We start from the raw sequence: 17,078 nt of genomic DNA, 5'->3' as shown, positions 1-17,078 counted from the left end.
TGACATCTGTTAAAGTGATTATCGAAAAGTAAAAAAAGATGTAGGGCTGGACTTGGTTTTATCCATTGGTTGTTAATTGGATGTAGGCAGATGTGAATGTGAACTTGCAGTTGATTGTAAGAAAAGTGCGAAGTTTAAGCAGACTAAACTATTGGAGAATAATGTCACCATAGAGAAGTCTGTCATTTCAATGGAAGATCGAAATTAACGACATCTATGGATGAACTGCTCACAATAAGATCAATAACATGCATTTAGAAAATACACAGTGAATTTTCATTTCATGCCGACTTTATATTTAGCTGGTGAGTGACTCTCGCTCTTGTTCTGATTCTGTCTATCAAACATGACTTGGTACAGCTGAAAATAAACAAGTTATTGTTTGTTACATGCATCTCTCTTTTCTGTTCCTCCATTACAATTAAAGGCAATAATTAAATCCCTTTGGTGGTTGTTGCCTTTGACATATTGAACTTGGCCAGATGGTTGGTACTGCAATAAATGCAGCAATGACAGCATTACTTCTCTGGGGTTAATCTTTAAGTTTTCCGTCTTCCGATTGGACATAAAGTGGAGTCTAAATGTCTGAGACTATTACTGTAAATGCTTCTGTTTGGATTTGTTGTTGTTGTTTAATTTTGTATTTTTTTTTTAGTCGGCAGCTAATTTAATTAGTCACAACTTTTGTTTGTTTAATTTTTTCAAGACCTGAAACTTTAATACTATTTTTTAAATACACTTTTGAATCCCAGAATTTCTCAAGACTTTTGGACTAGAGAAAATATATGCTCTTTAAAAAAAAATCCATTCACATTTGTTTGACCTTTACAGTATACTCTTCAGTAAAAGTATATTAACCTTTAAACAACTGTATAAGTTTGCTTTATCTTTAAAGTATTAATAAAAACCACAATTTCCACAATAAACTAACCTTTTATAAGTTATAACACTCCTGCCAACTGTCGATATCACCATGCTGGGGCCGGATTCTCTGCAAAAAAAAAACGTGCAGAGTCCTTCACATAAAAATCAGTCTACAGACTTTCATAGACAACCTAAGTCAGGGAAGGTTTTGTTTTTTAATTTTTGTCACAAGCTGTTGACATATTGGCAATAAATAGCAAGTAATAAATACAAATTCTTAAATGATAGCCCCTTTAATTTAGAAAATAGCAGTTAAGAAAAATATAAATTTTATTCTTAAGAAAGTTTAATGAATCCTCCTGCAGATCTTTGCTGGCACCACATCGGCACCATGACTGTTTGCCTAACTGAGAGATTGAGTTCCAACATGTGCTGTTCTTTAGCACACTATTTATCTATTCTGCTTCCCTAATTTCACTAAATCCTCTCCAATATGTTCAAACAATAATCCGCTGGCAGCCTGGTCTCTCCACTGTTCCCAGTTCTCCCTGTCCCTGTTTTTATGCTTGCTTGTCTTTGCTCCTCTTTCCTTTTTGAGCTAATCTTACTAAAACCCTCCCATATGTACATATCAGAGCTCATTGTCTGTCAAACATATATATATATATTTTTATTCATATTATCAGTTTCTGTTTTAAATGTTAATGTTAATCATGGTTTCTGCGATAGAAAATAGCCAAATATACTGCCATGACAAACAAACTTTCGCTCACTATCCTAGCTACAACACTTCTATAATAAATCTTAAGATTTGTCTGATTTATTAATCATCACAGAACACAGCTGCTTTTTGTAAAATTGTCATTAACATCATCATCACTGCCAAAGTCATTCTCATTACTGCTACCATCATCATCACTGTCAATGTCATAATTGCCATCAACATCGTCACCATAATGAACAATAGAAATCAGCAACCTATTACAGTAATTTCACCGTCATTTTTCACCATAACATACATCCGAATGTATGTACTCCCAAACATAAACATTGCAGTTCCAGATGGAGCAAAACATGTAGCGCAATGGGTAAAGCATGGCAACACAAAAGTCATAGGTTTGATTCTCTAGGGCCACAGAAATAATAAAATACAGTATATTAAATCCACTTTTAGTCACATAAATTTAATCAGTTGAATCTTTATGATCTTGGGATAGCTCACACAAAAATGTAATTATTCACCCTTATGTCGTTACAAACCTGTTTGACTTATGCGGTACACAAAAGAAAATATTTAGAGAAATTGAAAAGCACTTTTTGTCTTTGTCTTGTCAATGACTGAGAAATTCTACACATAATATCTTCTTTTGTGCTCCATAGAAGAAATAAACGTCAACAAGGTAAGGTGAGTAAATTAAAAGTGCATCAATGTTACAATGTCCTTGCCATAGAGTCAAGGTTGAAACCTCAGGTTTCAAATTAAATGTTCACTTGTAGCCAGACCAAGTTTTGCTTTAGCCTGCGCATTAAGCTGAATTAAGCAGGCGAGTGTGTGCTGATCTCCAGCGGTGTGATCTTAAGCTCAGACACCTTACATAGCCTCTAAGGGCTCTGCAGAACTGTGTTTGAACCTGGTGTCTTTCCCACACACCAACTGTGTGTGCTGGAGACATAATAGCATACAATACACACACACATACAGCAAAAATACTATTGCAATATTAGTCTTTGCCCAACACAAATCTGCATTCCAAACAATAAACTCAGGACTAATTAATTTGCCACAGCCAATCAGAACAAGGAACAAGGAATTAAAGACGACCTATTCTTCTTTTTTACATTTACATTTATTCATTTAACAGATGCTTTTATCCAAAGCGACTTACAAATGAGGAATACAAGCAATTCATCGTCATTTTCTGTGCTAACAGAAGAGATGAGTTTTAAGCTGTTTCTTGAATATTCTCTTGAATATCTCCGTTCCGGATAGCGTTGTGAAGATCATTCCACCACCAAGGAACAGTTAACGGAAATGTTCTGGAAATTGATTTTGTGCCTCTCAGTGAGAATAACACGAGGCGTTGCTCACTTACCGACCTCAGGCTTCTGGAGTGGTTGTAGACTCATAAAAGCAGGTGGAGGTGGGAGGGTGCAGAGCCCGTGGCTGTTCTATATGCAAGCATCAATGCATTGAACTTTATGTGATCCGTAAACAGTAGCCAGTGCAGAGAGAGAAACAGAGGTGTGACGTGGGTTCTCTTGGGCTCATTGAAGACCTTCTGGATCGTAGAGGTTTGATTGCACACGCTGGAAGTCCAACCAGAAGTATTGGAGTCTAGAAATGACAAGGGCCTGGACAAGAACTTCCTCAGTTAGGAAGGGCATATGTTTTCAACTTTATTTAGTTTGTTTTTCTTTTCCAGTCTCCAAAGGGAGTTATTATCTATATTAGTAAGCACTGTTTTTTGAATTGTATTTTCCAGGAATGAACACGTCACAATATTCCTCGTTTAAATGATTCCCGCCCGAAGCATACACAAAATAAATGGGGCGCGGGCCCTTTTGTTGTTTCGTTGTCTTAGAAGGAGAATTGATTGTTTAATTACGCAATTAAGTTGATTCGACTCAATTTTCCCCTTTTGTTTCCCTCATTCAGACTGAAGCAGGGTATGAAGATGAAAAGGAGGGTTTATTTCCAAGGGTGGATTACAGTGTATGTTAATGTGACGTGAACATGATGTTAATCAAAGCAGTGTTGTGGTGCCCACAAACCCTCTGACTCTACCCCCTCCACACGGCCACATGCTGGCAGGCGTGACCCCTGCGGTCTCCATCGCTCTTTTTCCTCTCTCTCTCTACTCCTCTCTCGTATTTATCAGAGCCAAATCCAATCTTGTAAACCCCTCCGCCCCCTGCTCTGTACTCTGACTAATGTCATTAATCTGAAGCGCATACATCCTTAAAGATTTCCTTTACACGTCCTTTTCGTTTGCTCTGCATCTCTGTCCGTATTTATTTGCGGTTTCTCCTCCTCTTGCTTTTCCTCCCGTCATAGATGTCTGCTTTGATAAGGCTACTATTTGCAGCAGCCCACTACATATTTTACTCTGTGTTGTGATGTTTAACATCATTGACTGGCTCAGATCTTTGAAAAACACTGTATCTTGAAATGACCTCCGAATGCTACAAGATGGAATAAAATAGTGCATGATCATTAAAAAAAACAAAAAAAACTAGATATTGTTTCACATCTCACTATGAGGTCATAAGATCAAACGCTGGAAGATAATAATTTTGAAAAAATTTTGCAAAGTAATTTTTTTTTGACAAATCTTTGTTTGAACCTGCCACAGGTTCAGTGTACACAGGCGTTGAGATAATCTCAGAACATTTTGAAGGTACTCAACATATGATCGCAAATAAATCATGCCTCGGTAGAGCAGCTAAAGTGTTGTCTCCTCAAGAGCCCAACTGCCTCGTGATCATCTTGCAGCAAGCCTCTTCTTAATTACCCATCCAAGATTTGATTATTCTTCTGTTAGAATTAGATAACAGCAGCTGTTTGTAATGAACACTGTGTAGCTTGGGACTTAACTTTAAATGGAGAGCACGTAAAGAACAAAGAAGAATGTGTATATCTTTTTTTGTCTTGTTCTCAATCTCCAGTAAAAAAAAAATTAATTGAATACTGAAACGGGCTTCCATAGTGTTGGGCAAATCATTTAAATAATACAAATTTACTAAATGTACCTTGATCTAGGACTAGATTTGTTCTACAGAAACCAAGAAAAAAACATACTGAATCCAAAACATTAAATGTTTTGCAGCGTTTGTCTGTGGGTGTGTTTGGATAGAAGAGCCAAAAAAGGATCCTTTGTGCCATGCAGTATTTTTGTGCGTAGGCGGCTGAAGCCCTGACCAGGCACGCCGTCACACCCGTCCAGATTTCGGTGCTTCTCTATTGTGAGTTCACAGTATACAGAACGCCACTGTTCTTCCAGGAACAAAGGGAGGATGTGGCCAGTTCCCTACAGCTGACGGGCACGGACCTCCACCCGAGCCGGACTGATCCGGTGTCAGTCGTGTGTCTCACCGGCCTCTCTGTGGCTTCCTCTGGCTGACTCATGGCTGGAGAGCAAACGGAGTTCTTCTGAGGGTTTGTGTTATTGCAGAATAACAATGTGTAACTAATATGGCAGGGGAATTGTACTGAGAGCTCCGAGACGGTTTGTTTGGATCTGTTTGTGTGCGTGTTTGGTGGAGTAATTTACATTTCATTCGAAGTGGCCTCACAAAATATTTTGACATATTTAGAAGAAGATATTTTGAGAAATGTCTCAGTGGTTTTTCAATAGTCACCAAAACCGTTTGGTTACTTTTGTGTTCTGCTGAAGATAATCATACAGGTTTGGAACGATATTGGAGTGAGTACATGATGACAGAATGTTTGGGTGAACTATCCGTGGATTTTTGATTGACAAAAGCCTATAGAACTTTGTTTTACACGCATCTATTCGTCATTTTTGAAAGGTGGCCAATAGCCCTTCACTGACAGTTCAGGCAGGTGGTCATACCACCTCGCTGTGTGAGGTTATATGGACGCAATTCTTCCTTGTCGCATACATACACACACATGCTCAGTGGTGAATGATAAATGTGTGGAAGTCTGTGTGTTAGATGACTTTCAGCAGGGGGTAGGAATCCCATCTCTGAGTGAAGTGGGCATATTTGCCAGAGACTGAATACACTGCTTAGATTCACTCATGCAACCCTTCGAAATTCAGCTATTGTATTTTTTTCTACCTCCTTACAATGATTTATGAGAGTACATGTTCTTGATATTGTGAAGCTCATACCCATTTTCTATTGATGATTCAGCTTTTTCAAGCTGAACCATTATTTCTGACCCTTAGAATAGAGTGAAAAGTTGTTTTTTGGTGAGCATAAGGGTGTGTGTAGCGTGTACACAAGTAGATGTAGTTTACTGGGGTATAAAGACACAACAGCACGGCTCAAAGTCGGGTTTAAAAGGATATTTCGCTCAAAAATTAGTGCGGTTGATGATGCTGAAAATACCATATTCTCAATAGTATGTACTCTCAGTTAGAGCTTGAGTTGGTTGTTGAGCATTTTGTTTCGCCAAATGGTGAATAGATAAAAGCAGATAGATAAAGCTGCAGGGCTTCAGTGGTTAACCTCTAAGTGACTTTGCATGATTAATCAAACCCAGCAGTTTTGGATTCTTACAGCTGAAGAAGGAAGAGTCTAATGACACTGTTGAGAAAGACACAAATCACTGTAGGAAATATTAAAGATGAGATTTATATACAGCCTATACAGCAATGATTGAGATTTGTGTGTCAACAAAGTCTCACTCTGTGCTGAGATTTGCCAAGAGGACAATGGCTAAAATCAAATAACAATTTCCCCCCTGCACAATCTAAATGTTAAACAAATATTTTTATGGTGCAACTTAATGTAGTCAGATGCAATGAAATAATTATGTTTATAATACAATATATATCATTTAGGTGTATATATCGGCCATTTTGGGCGTCGGCCATTTTTAATTTTGTAGCGTTACGAAACATGATATCTGTCATCGGCACGATCCCCTGAAGAAGCCTGAAAAGTTTTGAGCCAGTGCCACCTAGTGGTTAAATAAAATATTTACATGCTTATAACTTTGGATTTGGTTTACTTATTTTCATTAGAGTCCAACGATACCAAACATGCTGGGTTTCGCCTTATGGTTTGTGCAATGTTGTGATTTAGCGTTTAAACAACTTTTGAGAATATCTTCGAAACCGTTTGTCTGATCGAGATGAGACCACCATAGGAAAATTGAAAGCATATTGAACAATTTCTATATATACTGTATATATAATTGTCTATAACTCTTAAACAAAATGAGATATTTTTACTAAATTTGACACACTTATGTATGAGGGCACTCTGAGGACACACAAAAAGTGGTTGGACTGTGCCACCTGGGGGCGCTATTATTGAACAAAACATGAGATTCGCTCTAACTGCAGAACAGTTGGTCTGATTGACTTCAAAATTGACATGCAGTGTCAGTTGCTATTATAGTCATTATGACATTGGTGTACCTTGGAAAATATGGCCGTCATTTTAATTACAAAATTACAAAAAAAGAGCCAAAGCTGTAATTGCAATGGTGTTGCATATTGGTATTTATTTTACGAATGCTGTAGCATATCATTACAAAACTCAGTATGTGTCTTCGGCACTGTGCCCTGAAAGTCCTCAAAAAGTTTCAGAGCAGTATCCTCTTGTGGTCAAACATTTTAATGAAATTATATTATAAACAATTATATCTCATTACAACTCAATATGTTTAAAGGTAATCAAACCTATATGGTGGTGGTTGAGGAGAGACCCCGACATGATTGTAAAGCGTTTTGGGTGTATAGTAGTACATATGTAAAGCGCTATATAAATGCCTCATTCATTCATTCATTCAAACCTTTTTGCTTAAAACTGTCTCCAAATGTATTTATTGACAATTATTTTGCAGTTGGTCTGCTGCTAGCTTCCTTGTTTGCTTCTGTTGTGTTTGGCCCCGATAATTGCTGCTTGCAGCTATATTTATTATTATTAATAAATATTTTCTTGAGTGGCACCAGTTAGTTACCACATGGGACAATTTACATCATATTTTTCACTCTTACTGTATGTAAAAATGGTCTAATCTGTGTACTTTTATCTAGAATTTTATGGGAAACATCTAGGACAAAATTGTTACCTACGGGAAATAACAATGAAAATTCTATTAAGTCTCCTGAGATATAAAAGAGCAACCTCTGAGCAATAAAAATATTCATCATGGGTCACTTTGTGACTCAATACATCCTTGAAGGAGAATAATATGAGTTTGAGATTATTGCCTTTTAAACATCTTCGCTCCTTATTCCTTACGCTAGCATCCCATTAGCATGTGTCTGCTAGCAACATTGTAAAATCAGTGACATACCTGTGAATGACATTGTATCACTCTACAACCATAAAATTATCTTTACCCAACTATCATTCAACCAGGAAAAGGAAAACAGGCAAATCCAGAAGACTCTGTAAAGGGATTTGTGGCCAACAGAAGCTGAGGCAAGCTCTGGAAAAGCATTAGTGTGTCTACTGTGATCAAAAAAGTAATTCGACATGAATAAGAAAAAGGGATAAAAGATTTATGACTCCTATGGTTGTCTCGGGTGTAGCAGATATCTTGATATTGAATGTGTAGGTGAGCATGTGAGCTGTTCATGATATTATTAGTTATCAGCACAACTTCAGTACTTCTCTGTGGGTTGTAGATAAAACCTCCTGTCCTCATTCGACTGTGATTCTCACCGCTGACTAAGACCGAGTCTGATAAAATACTGCAGAGAATGATGTCTTTTTTTTCCCCCTCTGACAGCAAATATCATGCAATTTAATGGAATAACATTTTGGCTTTGTAATCTTGCAGATCTAAACAATAGTCAGCGGTTGAAATGCGTGACCTTTTCCCGGGCTTTTCCTGGTTCTTTATCATGTGGGTGTCTGAAGCGTATGAATGCCGAGTATCTTCCCAGCATGCTCCCATTTTCCAAAGCCTCTGTATCCAGCCAAGCTGGTATGGAGCAACATTTCATGCTGTTTTACATTTCCCTGGTAAATGCCAGCTTTAGCTTGCCCACCTGGCACCACAGGAAGCACCAAATTGGGAATGGGGAGAGGATGCAAAAAATAAATTATTTTACATACGAGCAGTCTCTCTCTCCATCAATCTTTCTCGTGTTTTCCTCCAACTTCTCATCCTCAAACAGTTGACTACTGTACATAATCATATCTGTGAGAAACATGTCTCTTAACCTTCAGCAATCACTTGCTTCCACTGAACCAATGAAGGCCTTTGATAATCTGATTGAGTAAAAATGAAAACCTAAATTTATTGTATAATGGATTTCTTGCTGACATGGGAAAATGTTTGTAGTAAATGTAATTGCTATGAAAAAAAAAAGCTTATTTTGATTTATCAATCATCCAAAACTGATTTATTCAGGAACGAAACACGCCTTTATGAGTCAATCACTAAATCATTCACTCAATCAATTCAGTCAAATACACAGTCACTCAGTCACTCTTTGTGAGTGAATTATTATAATCATTCACTCAGCAGATTCAGTCAAAAATTCAAATTCACTCAACGAAACCTGTCTTTATGATTGATTCATTGCATCATTCATTAAACCAACTCGTTCAGTTCATCCAACACTGATTCATTCAGTAAAGCCGCTAGTGTGTTGCTCAGAGATGTACATTCATTGGCTTATTTCGGAACTATCTTTGTTGGCGGTGCAAAAACAAATGCAAGTTGAAAAAACTTGAAAAAAGTAAAAAGGCAATATCCGGCTAAAGTTACTTCTTTATTGAATTGTTGTGAAAAGCAAAGTCCCACTCACAATCACGCTGTTTGTCTGGATATCAGCATGGCTTAAATTATCTGCTGCAGTCTATATTCAGAACAACAACTCTCTTGCTCGCATGATTTTGTTTAGTTAAACCGCTTTATGAATTTTCAGAAATGTATAGTTGCATTTAACTGAATTTTGTTAACGATCTGTTAACACCAGTTGTTGAGCAATACTTGGGTATGTGTGCATGTATTTGGTGTGTGTGTGTGTGTGTGTGTGTGTGTGTGTGTGTGTGTGTGTGTGTGTGTGTGTGTGTGTGTGTGTGTGTGTGTGTGTGTGTGTGTGTGTGTGTGTGTGTGTGTGTGTGTGTGTGTGTGTGTGTGTGTGTGTGTGTGTGTGTGTGTGTGATAGCAGATAATAAACGTCAGTGAGTGGCAGGTGGATGAACGGACAGGGAAATTGATGAGCTCTTTTACTGATGCCCTGCGGCTGTAAATCTAACAGCTGGAGCTGTGGCCTACAAACAAAGGAGTCTTATCTACCATAAACCTCTTTCCATCTCCCTCTTTTCTGCTTTTTACCCATTTACTTTTCCTTTTTTCACTCCCACATCCCTGCCTTTTCCATCTCTTTTCATTAAATATACCACATCCACGGTAACCTTTACGGATGGAAATGAATTTGCCATCTTCCGTCGTTTCTAAAATTTGCGGGCATGACTCTATCATGCTTCTGTGATGCTTCATGCTTCCAGCATGGTGTTCTGCTGTGCGTTCCCCCGGTGTCCCCTGGCCTGTAGATGACCACATCACCCTGTGACATGCTCATAAATTATTCTGAGCACCTGCAGCTTCAGGCGTTGTGAATGAAGAAGCTCTTGCCTGCTCTCTCTGGGGAGGTCCATTATGCCTCCCCAACAAACACTTGCAGTTGTTTGTGAGATAGTAGCTCTGGTTAAAGGAGTTCTCCAAGTTCAATACAACAGTACATTCTCAATCTGCAGCATTTGTGGCATGATGTTGATTACCACAAAAAAAGTAAGCAATAAATAATGTTTTATCTAAAAAAGCAAGATTTGGTTTACGCGTACCCCTATTCCACCAGAACGGTTCATGTTCTGGAGCCAGAGCTTGTTCTCGGCCAGGCAAACTGGAGCTTGTCATGAACTGACCGCGTGTTTCCACAGACTTGAGGAATGAACAGTGACATAACGCTGCTATGTGTTGTTTATCTTACTATAATATCAAAGAGTGCATGTCCCAGTGTTTTCTCAGGCAGTGTGTCACTTCTGTTTTGCTGTTCACGGTACCAGAAGTGATTCTAGCGAACCGGCAGCTCGCATAAACTCCCGGGACTCTTATCTGTCCTTCTTGGATATATATATAATCTAAAACCGTTGAATCACTCACTTACTCACACGATGGGTTCCTCTCGCACACACAGTTTTATATATTTATATACAAAGAACAATGTTATTATAATGGTAATTCATTGCTCAACAAGACTGCCATAGACAGTGACAGCATTTCTCCGCTGTCCCCCTTTTCTGCAGTGGAAATGTGTGGAACGAACATGGGTTGGGAACTTGGGCACTTACATTAGAAGTAAAGGGGGCAAATTTATGGAGGGTTTAAAAGAAGTAGTATAACAAATATATGAATATGTTAACATGCATATTGTTTACGCCTTGTGACTATACCATTGAAACACTGACTATTTGAAGGGGTGGTAAAATGCACTTTTCACAAGATGTAAAATAAATCTCTGTCCCCAAACTTGATGTGTGAAGTTTTAGCACAAAATATCCCACAGATATTTTTATATAGCATGTTAAAGTTGTCACTTTTTTAAGGGTTTGCAAAAACGCATAGTTTTGTGCCTGGCCCTTTAAATGCAAATGAGCATGAGCTGCTGCAGGGTGGGGTTTCAAGAGCTTATGTGTGTTAGCAGCTGTGATTACTAGGGCTGTAACGATTAATCGCGATTAATCAAAATTCAAAATAAAAGTTTGTGTTTACATAATAAATGTGTGTGTATTGTGTATAATTATTTTGTATATATAAATACACACACATGCATGTATATATTTAATAAAAATGTGTTATTTATATATAAAATAGTTCTATTTATATATAATATAAATCATATAAAAATATATATGCAGTATATAAATGCAAATATTTCTCAAATATATACATGCATGTGTATGTATTTATATATACAAAATAATTATACACAATACACACACATATATTATGTAAACACAAACTTTTATTTTGAATTTTGATTAATCGCGATTAATCGCGATTAATCGTTACAGCCCTAGTGATTACCTAACGCAGACACTAAAATGACAGAAACTGTTCTGTCTTTAATGTTAAAACGGAGTCAGACAAAGATGGAGAGACTCAAGAAGAAGTGAGAACATGTAGAATGCAACAGGAGGTTTCTGAATGGTTAGTTGATGAATTTATGTTGCTGTTAAGTTGACTATCTTCAATTAGCATATTCTGTCATGATAATCTATACATCGCTCGTATAGGAACTGTTGTGAGATACACACAGAGTGACTTTCTATTGCATGTGAAAAGATGGATGCTAAAGTTTGAGCAGACTCACAAATGTACTCTTATGCTGCCTTCACGTGCTGTGGAAAAGATGATATTTTCCACTTGTGAACTGGTATTTACCAGTGTGTTGTGTTCAAGTGCTTTTATGATATTTTCCACTTGTGAACTGGTATTAACATCTGCTCTGGGTAGGTAACACCAAACATAACTTTATTTTTAAAACTGACACTGAGTGTTAACGCATTATATTACAATTGTTAATGACACAACATTGTATAGGCTACAAAAACAATCCGCTAACAGTAGCAAAAAACGTTTAGTTGTGTACAATGCTTACCATTCACAACGCTTGCGTCGCTCTCCGCCATGTTGAAAAGGTCAAAGGTTATCTCATCTCGGCAACTCGTGCATCAAAATATTCTACGAGTTGCCCAGTGGAAAATACCACATGAGGGGGTGTTCATGTGCATTTTCCACGTCGGCTTTTGGTATTTACCATAATTACCATAGCACGTGAAGGCACCTGTATACAACAACTCTTCTCAACATGGACTGCGTGTTCCCGGGGGCGGGGTTTATGTACATTTTAGGGTTGTGATGTCACTAACCAGGGAGGAATGTCATGTAGTCCATACCAGCCGTTTGTTGTAGTCCTTTTTGGACCAACTTTGAGCGTTGTAACTTTGCAGATGTTGTTTATGCTCAAACAGCAACATTACACACTAACTAAAGTTAGAAAAGTTAAATCATACTCAACCACCTCTTTAACATTTTTTGACTGCTCCATTCATTTACGGTAAAACCAACACAAACGTTTCTGTTCAAATCGCTGTGTATCAAGTGCTGAGGAAGCCTCCAGAGCTGAAATTCATATATGGTAATGGTTGCTTTGTTTCCAACACGTGCTGTAAGGGGTAGACCAATCACAACAGAGTGAGCCATCTTACCAATCAGAGCAGAGTATGCTCTCGGAAAGGGGCTTGGAGAGACTGAATCCTTGATCTAACCATTTCAGACTGTGAGAAAAAAGGGTGATGCTCCAATGCATATTATGAGAAATTGTTTTTTTAGCTTGGATGCATGTAAACCTATTGTAAGAGACCTCCAAACCAAAATTAGGAACCTTTAAAATAGCATAATAGGGGCACTTTGAGAAAAATAGAGAGGTAAATATTGTAAACTTTTATTAGTATTCAACATTATGATTCAGATGCTGTCGATTGAGTTTAACTTAAGCCAGTGATTGTATTTTGAGTGTTACATGCAGACTTGTTCACTTGTTTGGGATTTTAATCTTCCTTCTTGCTTTCAAAATCCAATTGCTCTTGATTTCCCTTGAAAATTGGAGTTTACAGTGGCTAACCATGTGATAAACTGCATGTGGAATAAGTCAGAAATTACTCACCGCTAGTTTTTTTTATTAAATCAGAAGCTTGTATTTGGAACAGTGAGGAAAAAAAGAGCACATGTGAGTACATGTGGTGTATAAATATATTTTTTCTGCCATTTGAGGTCATTCAGTGTGTGGTGGCTCTGTCTATTGTATCCGAAGTGGTTTCTTGTGGTCAGTATCGATCTGTATTGACCTGGTCCTTGTGGTTGCAGCTGTAGGCTAATTCAGCACACTGCTTCTTCCGTTGACATTTACATCGTACTATCTCGTTTTTATCAAGTGGAGTCATAAAGCATGGCTTCAAATGGCCTTCATTTCCCTGGAATAAATCACCCCTTTACCCTGTCTTATAAGTGCCCACCCAGGCACTTTATAAGAAAGATACCAGAACATACGATAAATTAATGTAGTTAGAGAGCTTTTAAAAAAATATTCGTTGTGAGAAGATCAAATGAAATGAAGTCAAGGGACAGTTACAATAGTTATGGTTTTGTTACGGTTGCTATTTTATAAAAAAATAGCAATGCTTACTTAAATGTGGGTACTTATTACTACTCTACGGTACTAATATGCACCTTTTATGGCTAGGTAATGTACAAAGTTGTCCCTTTAAGAATACTCCCCTTGTTACAAGCTACAGTACTTAGTACTAATATTTTTGCACTTATTTTTATTAATGCATTTTTTATTTTATAAATATTCTTACCAAATTCCACATTTTAATATTTCATGAAAAATATTTCTTTTTAAAACAATGTAAACGGCCTCTTTCTTTCTTCTCCCTGTGACCACAAAGATGTTTCTGGCATGCTGTGAAATCCATCAGTAAAATCAGCTTGTCTTCACTACTGCACTTCCCTAGAGTGTTTTGAATTATAGTCCCTGGGAATACCGGAATATTGATTCAGGCAATGGGTATTTGACTCCTCCTGCTCATGTCCTGTTTTTAGCTCTATTTAATGTCTTAAGTGCATGTAGACTGCAGACATTAATTATGACTTGCAAAGGAAGTGTAACAGGATGCGATCAGGATATTGAACATGACTGCAAATCAGGACATCTGTTCAAGACTACCAGTACTGACTCTATTGCTTTGCTAAATTATAATGTTGTCTCTTTCATCTTCATCTCTCTTTTAGGGCCGTGGGGTAGGTGCATGGGGAACGAGTGTGGTCCGGGAGGAAGTCAAAGCCGAGCGGTATGGTGTGCCCACTCCGAGGGCTGGACCACGTTACACACCAACTGCCAGCAGTCAGAGCGGCCCAGCAACCAACAGAGCTGCTTCCGGGTTTGCGATTGGCACAAAGAGATGTACGACTGGCAGCTAGGGGCCTGGAACCAGTGTGTGCCGGTGTCTATGCGTAGTGCGGGCGTGCCAAGGCCAGCGGTATGCACTCGGGGCGAAGAGGGCATCCAGACGCGGGAAGTGGGCTGCGTGCACAAATCGGATGGCGTGTCTGCGGAAGATGCCATCTGCGAGTACTTTGAGCCCAAGCCACGGTTAGAGCAGGCCTGCCTTATCCCGTGCCCACGTGACTGTGTGGTGTCCGAGTTCTCCCCATGGACGTCCTGCTCCAAGAGTTGTGGGATGGGCTTGCAGAACCGTTTGCGTTTGGTTCTAGCCCCGCCTCTTTTCGGCGGTTCGGCTTGCCCCAACCTCACAGAGTTCCGCACCTGCCAGCCAGGCCAATGTGAGGGCGAGGAAAGCCTGCACAGCCTGAGGGTGGGACCTTGGGGCCCCTGTACCACCTCACCTATACGACAGGCAAGGGAAACACAAGAAGCCCGAGAGCCGAAACGAGAACGGAAAGCAAAACGGGACCGGCAAGCCAGGCAGGAGCGCCAGGGCAAGCGACGCAAGAACAAAGAGAAAAAGGAGGTGAAGGAAAACAAAGGAGAACGTGTGAGGGACAGGGCGAGGGCAAAGGGGAAGATGAGGGACCCTGAGACCCGGGAGCTCATCAAAAATAAGAGGACGAGGAATCGTCAGAACCGCCAGGGGTTGAAGTTCTGGGACCTGCAGGTGGGCTATCAGACCCGGGAGGTGACGTGTGTGCACCGAAGCGGAAGCACGGCGGAGTTCAGGTCAGCCTCTTCTTCTTCATCTCTTGTCTTGTCATGCACAGTTTGGTTTGGTTATGAAGTTGTTATTCTTTTAGAGGCTTCATTCTGTGCAGGGAATTGCCTTAGGTTTGCTAATTTACTTTTGCAGTGTAGTAGAAGCTATTGCAATCAACATTGTATCAATTGTTTTTTAATTAAATGGCAGTTGGATACGGTATTAACAGGATCTAAGGCTTGGGTACCAATAATTTTTTTTTTATTCAGTTCTGATTCACAAGTTTTTGGTGCATTTAGATTTGACTTAACTTCAGTTAATTTGGGTATAGTTTAGTTACAGTTATCAACTTTGCTTATGTATAAAATATATTTTCTCGGCTAATCCTGTAAAAATGTATACACTGCTGTTCAGAATTTTGGGGTCATTAATATTTGGTTATGTAAAAAGAAGTCTATTATATTCACATACATGTAGGCTACATTTATTTGATCAATAATACAGTAAAAACAGTATTATTGTGAAGGTCGAGATTAATCAGAAAATCTATATTTTTACCTAGACCTAACATAAATATATCAACACAGGGAGGAGAACTGTGATCTTTTTTTCTTCTTTTCATTTTATTGTTTTTTTAAGGGAGAGCATAAGTACAGATTCACTGACCTTATCAACTTGGTGATATTATGTCAACATTGCCTCTTTCCCACCTCCAGTGTTTCTGCTCTTTTCTCCTCATCGTGTGAAAGCTGGTCAGTCTTCTCTCCCTGTGCAAGTGTTAGAAAGTAGAAGAGAGCACAGAGGCGACACTAATGTCTTGTTTTAGACCACAGGGATATGTCAATCCCGCATTCACCAACACATACTCCATGACATACAATGCTGTTTACACACATATACACACAAGGCAAAAGTACAAACAGACTTCATTAAAAAAACAAGAGACCACCGCACATGTATACTTAATTTTTAACACATGCTCTCGAGTTGTTTGTTGATATCTGTTGATATTCTCCACATTCCAGCTTTAGCAAAGTTAACAAGGTGCTTCATAGAAAAACATGTAGTAACTTATAGATCCCTAGGGCTATTAATATTTACCTCTGGCATGTTTCTAAATGTATTCCAGCTTTTATGTTGTTTAGTCATAGACTCCAGTGAATACACTGCATGCCAGCAATCTGAATTGTAACGCTCATTTAATCTAAGTGAAAGTAAAAGTGACATGTGAAGGTCAAGTATGGTATATTTGTCCTCTGCATTTAAGCCATCCAAGTTAGTGCACACACATAAGGAGTAGTGAACACAGACACACCCGGAGCAGTGGCCAGTAATTTTTGCTATGGTGCCGGGCAGCGATTTGGGGGTTAGATGCTTTGCTCAAGGGCACCTCGGTCATTTTCTGCAAAGTATTGAGAATCGAACCCGCAACCTTCAGGTTACCAGTCTGACTCTCTAACCATAAGGCCATGATTGACTCCCTATGTTATTATTTCCCTCTCGGTTGGGGATTGTGGAGTATGATAAATGGAATTTTAAACAGTTCTTGCTGTGGAGTTTCCCTCGAGGAAGTTTCAGAGATTCAGTCAGTAATAGGCTAACTAGAGAGAGAAATCTCATTTATGGAGCATCCCTCTCATGTCAATATGATGGCCCAAGCCCATTGCCTTCCCATCATTCCATCACCCTAGTACTAACTGCCTGCCCGGAATGTAATTGCATCATCATAAACCAAAGATTTAATGGTCATTTTCCTTCAGAAATGTCCCTCATCATAC

General features: G+C 38.8%; 1 protein-coding gene across 1 annotated transcript in view; it reads left to right on the top strand.

The window, feature by feature from the left end:
* thsd7aa (thrombospondin, type I, domain containing 7Aa) overlaps nt 1-17,078 on the top strand; it is a 116,529-nt gene that overhangs the window by 29,300 nt on the left and 70,151 nt on the right. Inside the window, exon 2 of the mRNA XM_079589851.1 lies at nt 14,381-15,326. Coding sequence (XP_079445977.1) covers nt 14,381-15,326 — 946 coding nt within the window. The remainder of the gene's footprint in view (nt 1-14,380; nt 15,327-17,078) is intronic.

Source organism: Phoxinus phoxinus, assembly GCF_949152265.1.
Source record: "Phoxinus phoxinus genome assembly, chromosome: 19".
Lineage (NCBI taxonomy): Eukaryota > Metazoa > Chordata > Actinopteri > Cypriniformes > Leuciscidae > Phoxinus > Phoxinus phoxinus.
The sequence above is the reverse complement of the archived record's forward strand: the minus strand, read 5'-3'. Positions and strand labels throughout refer to the sequence as shown.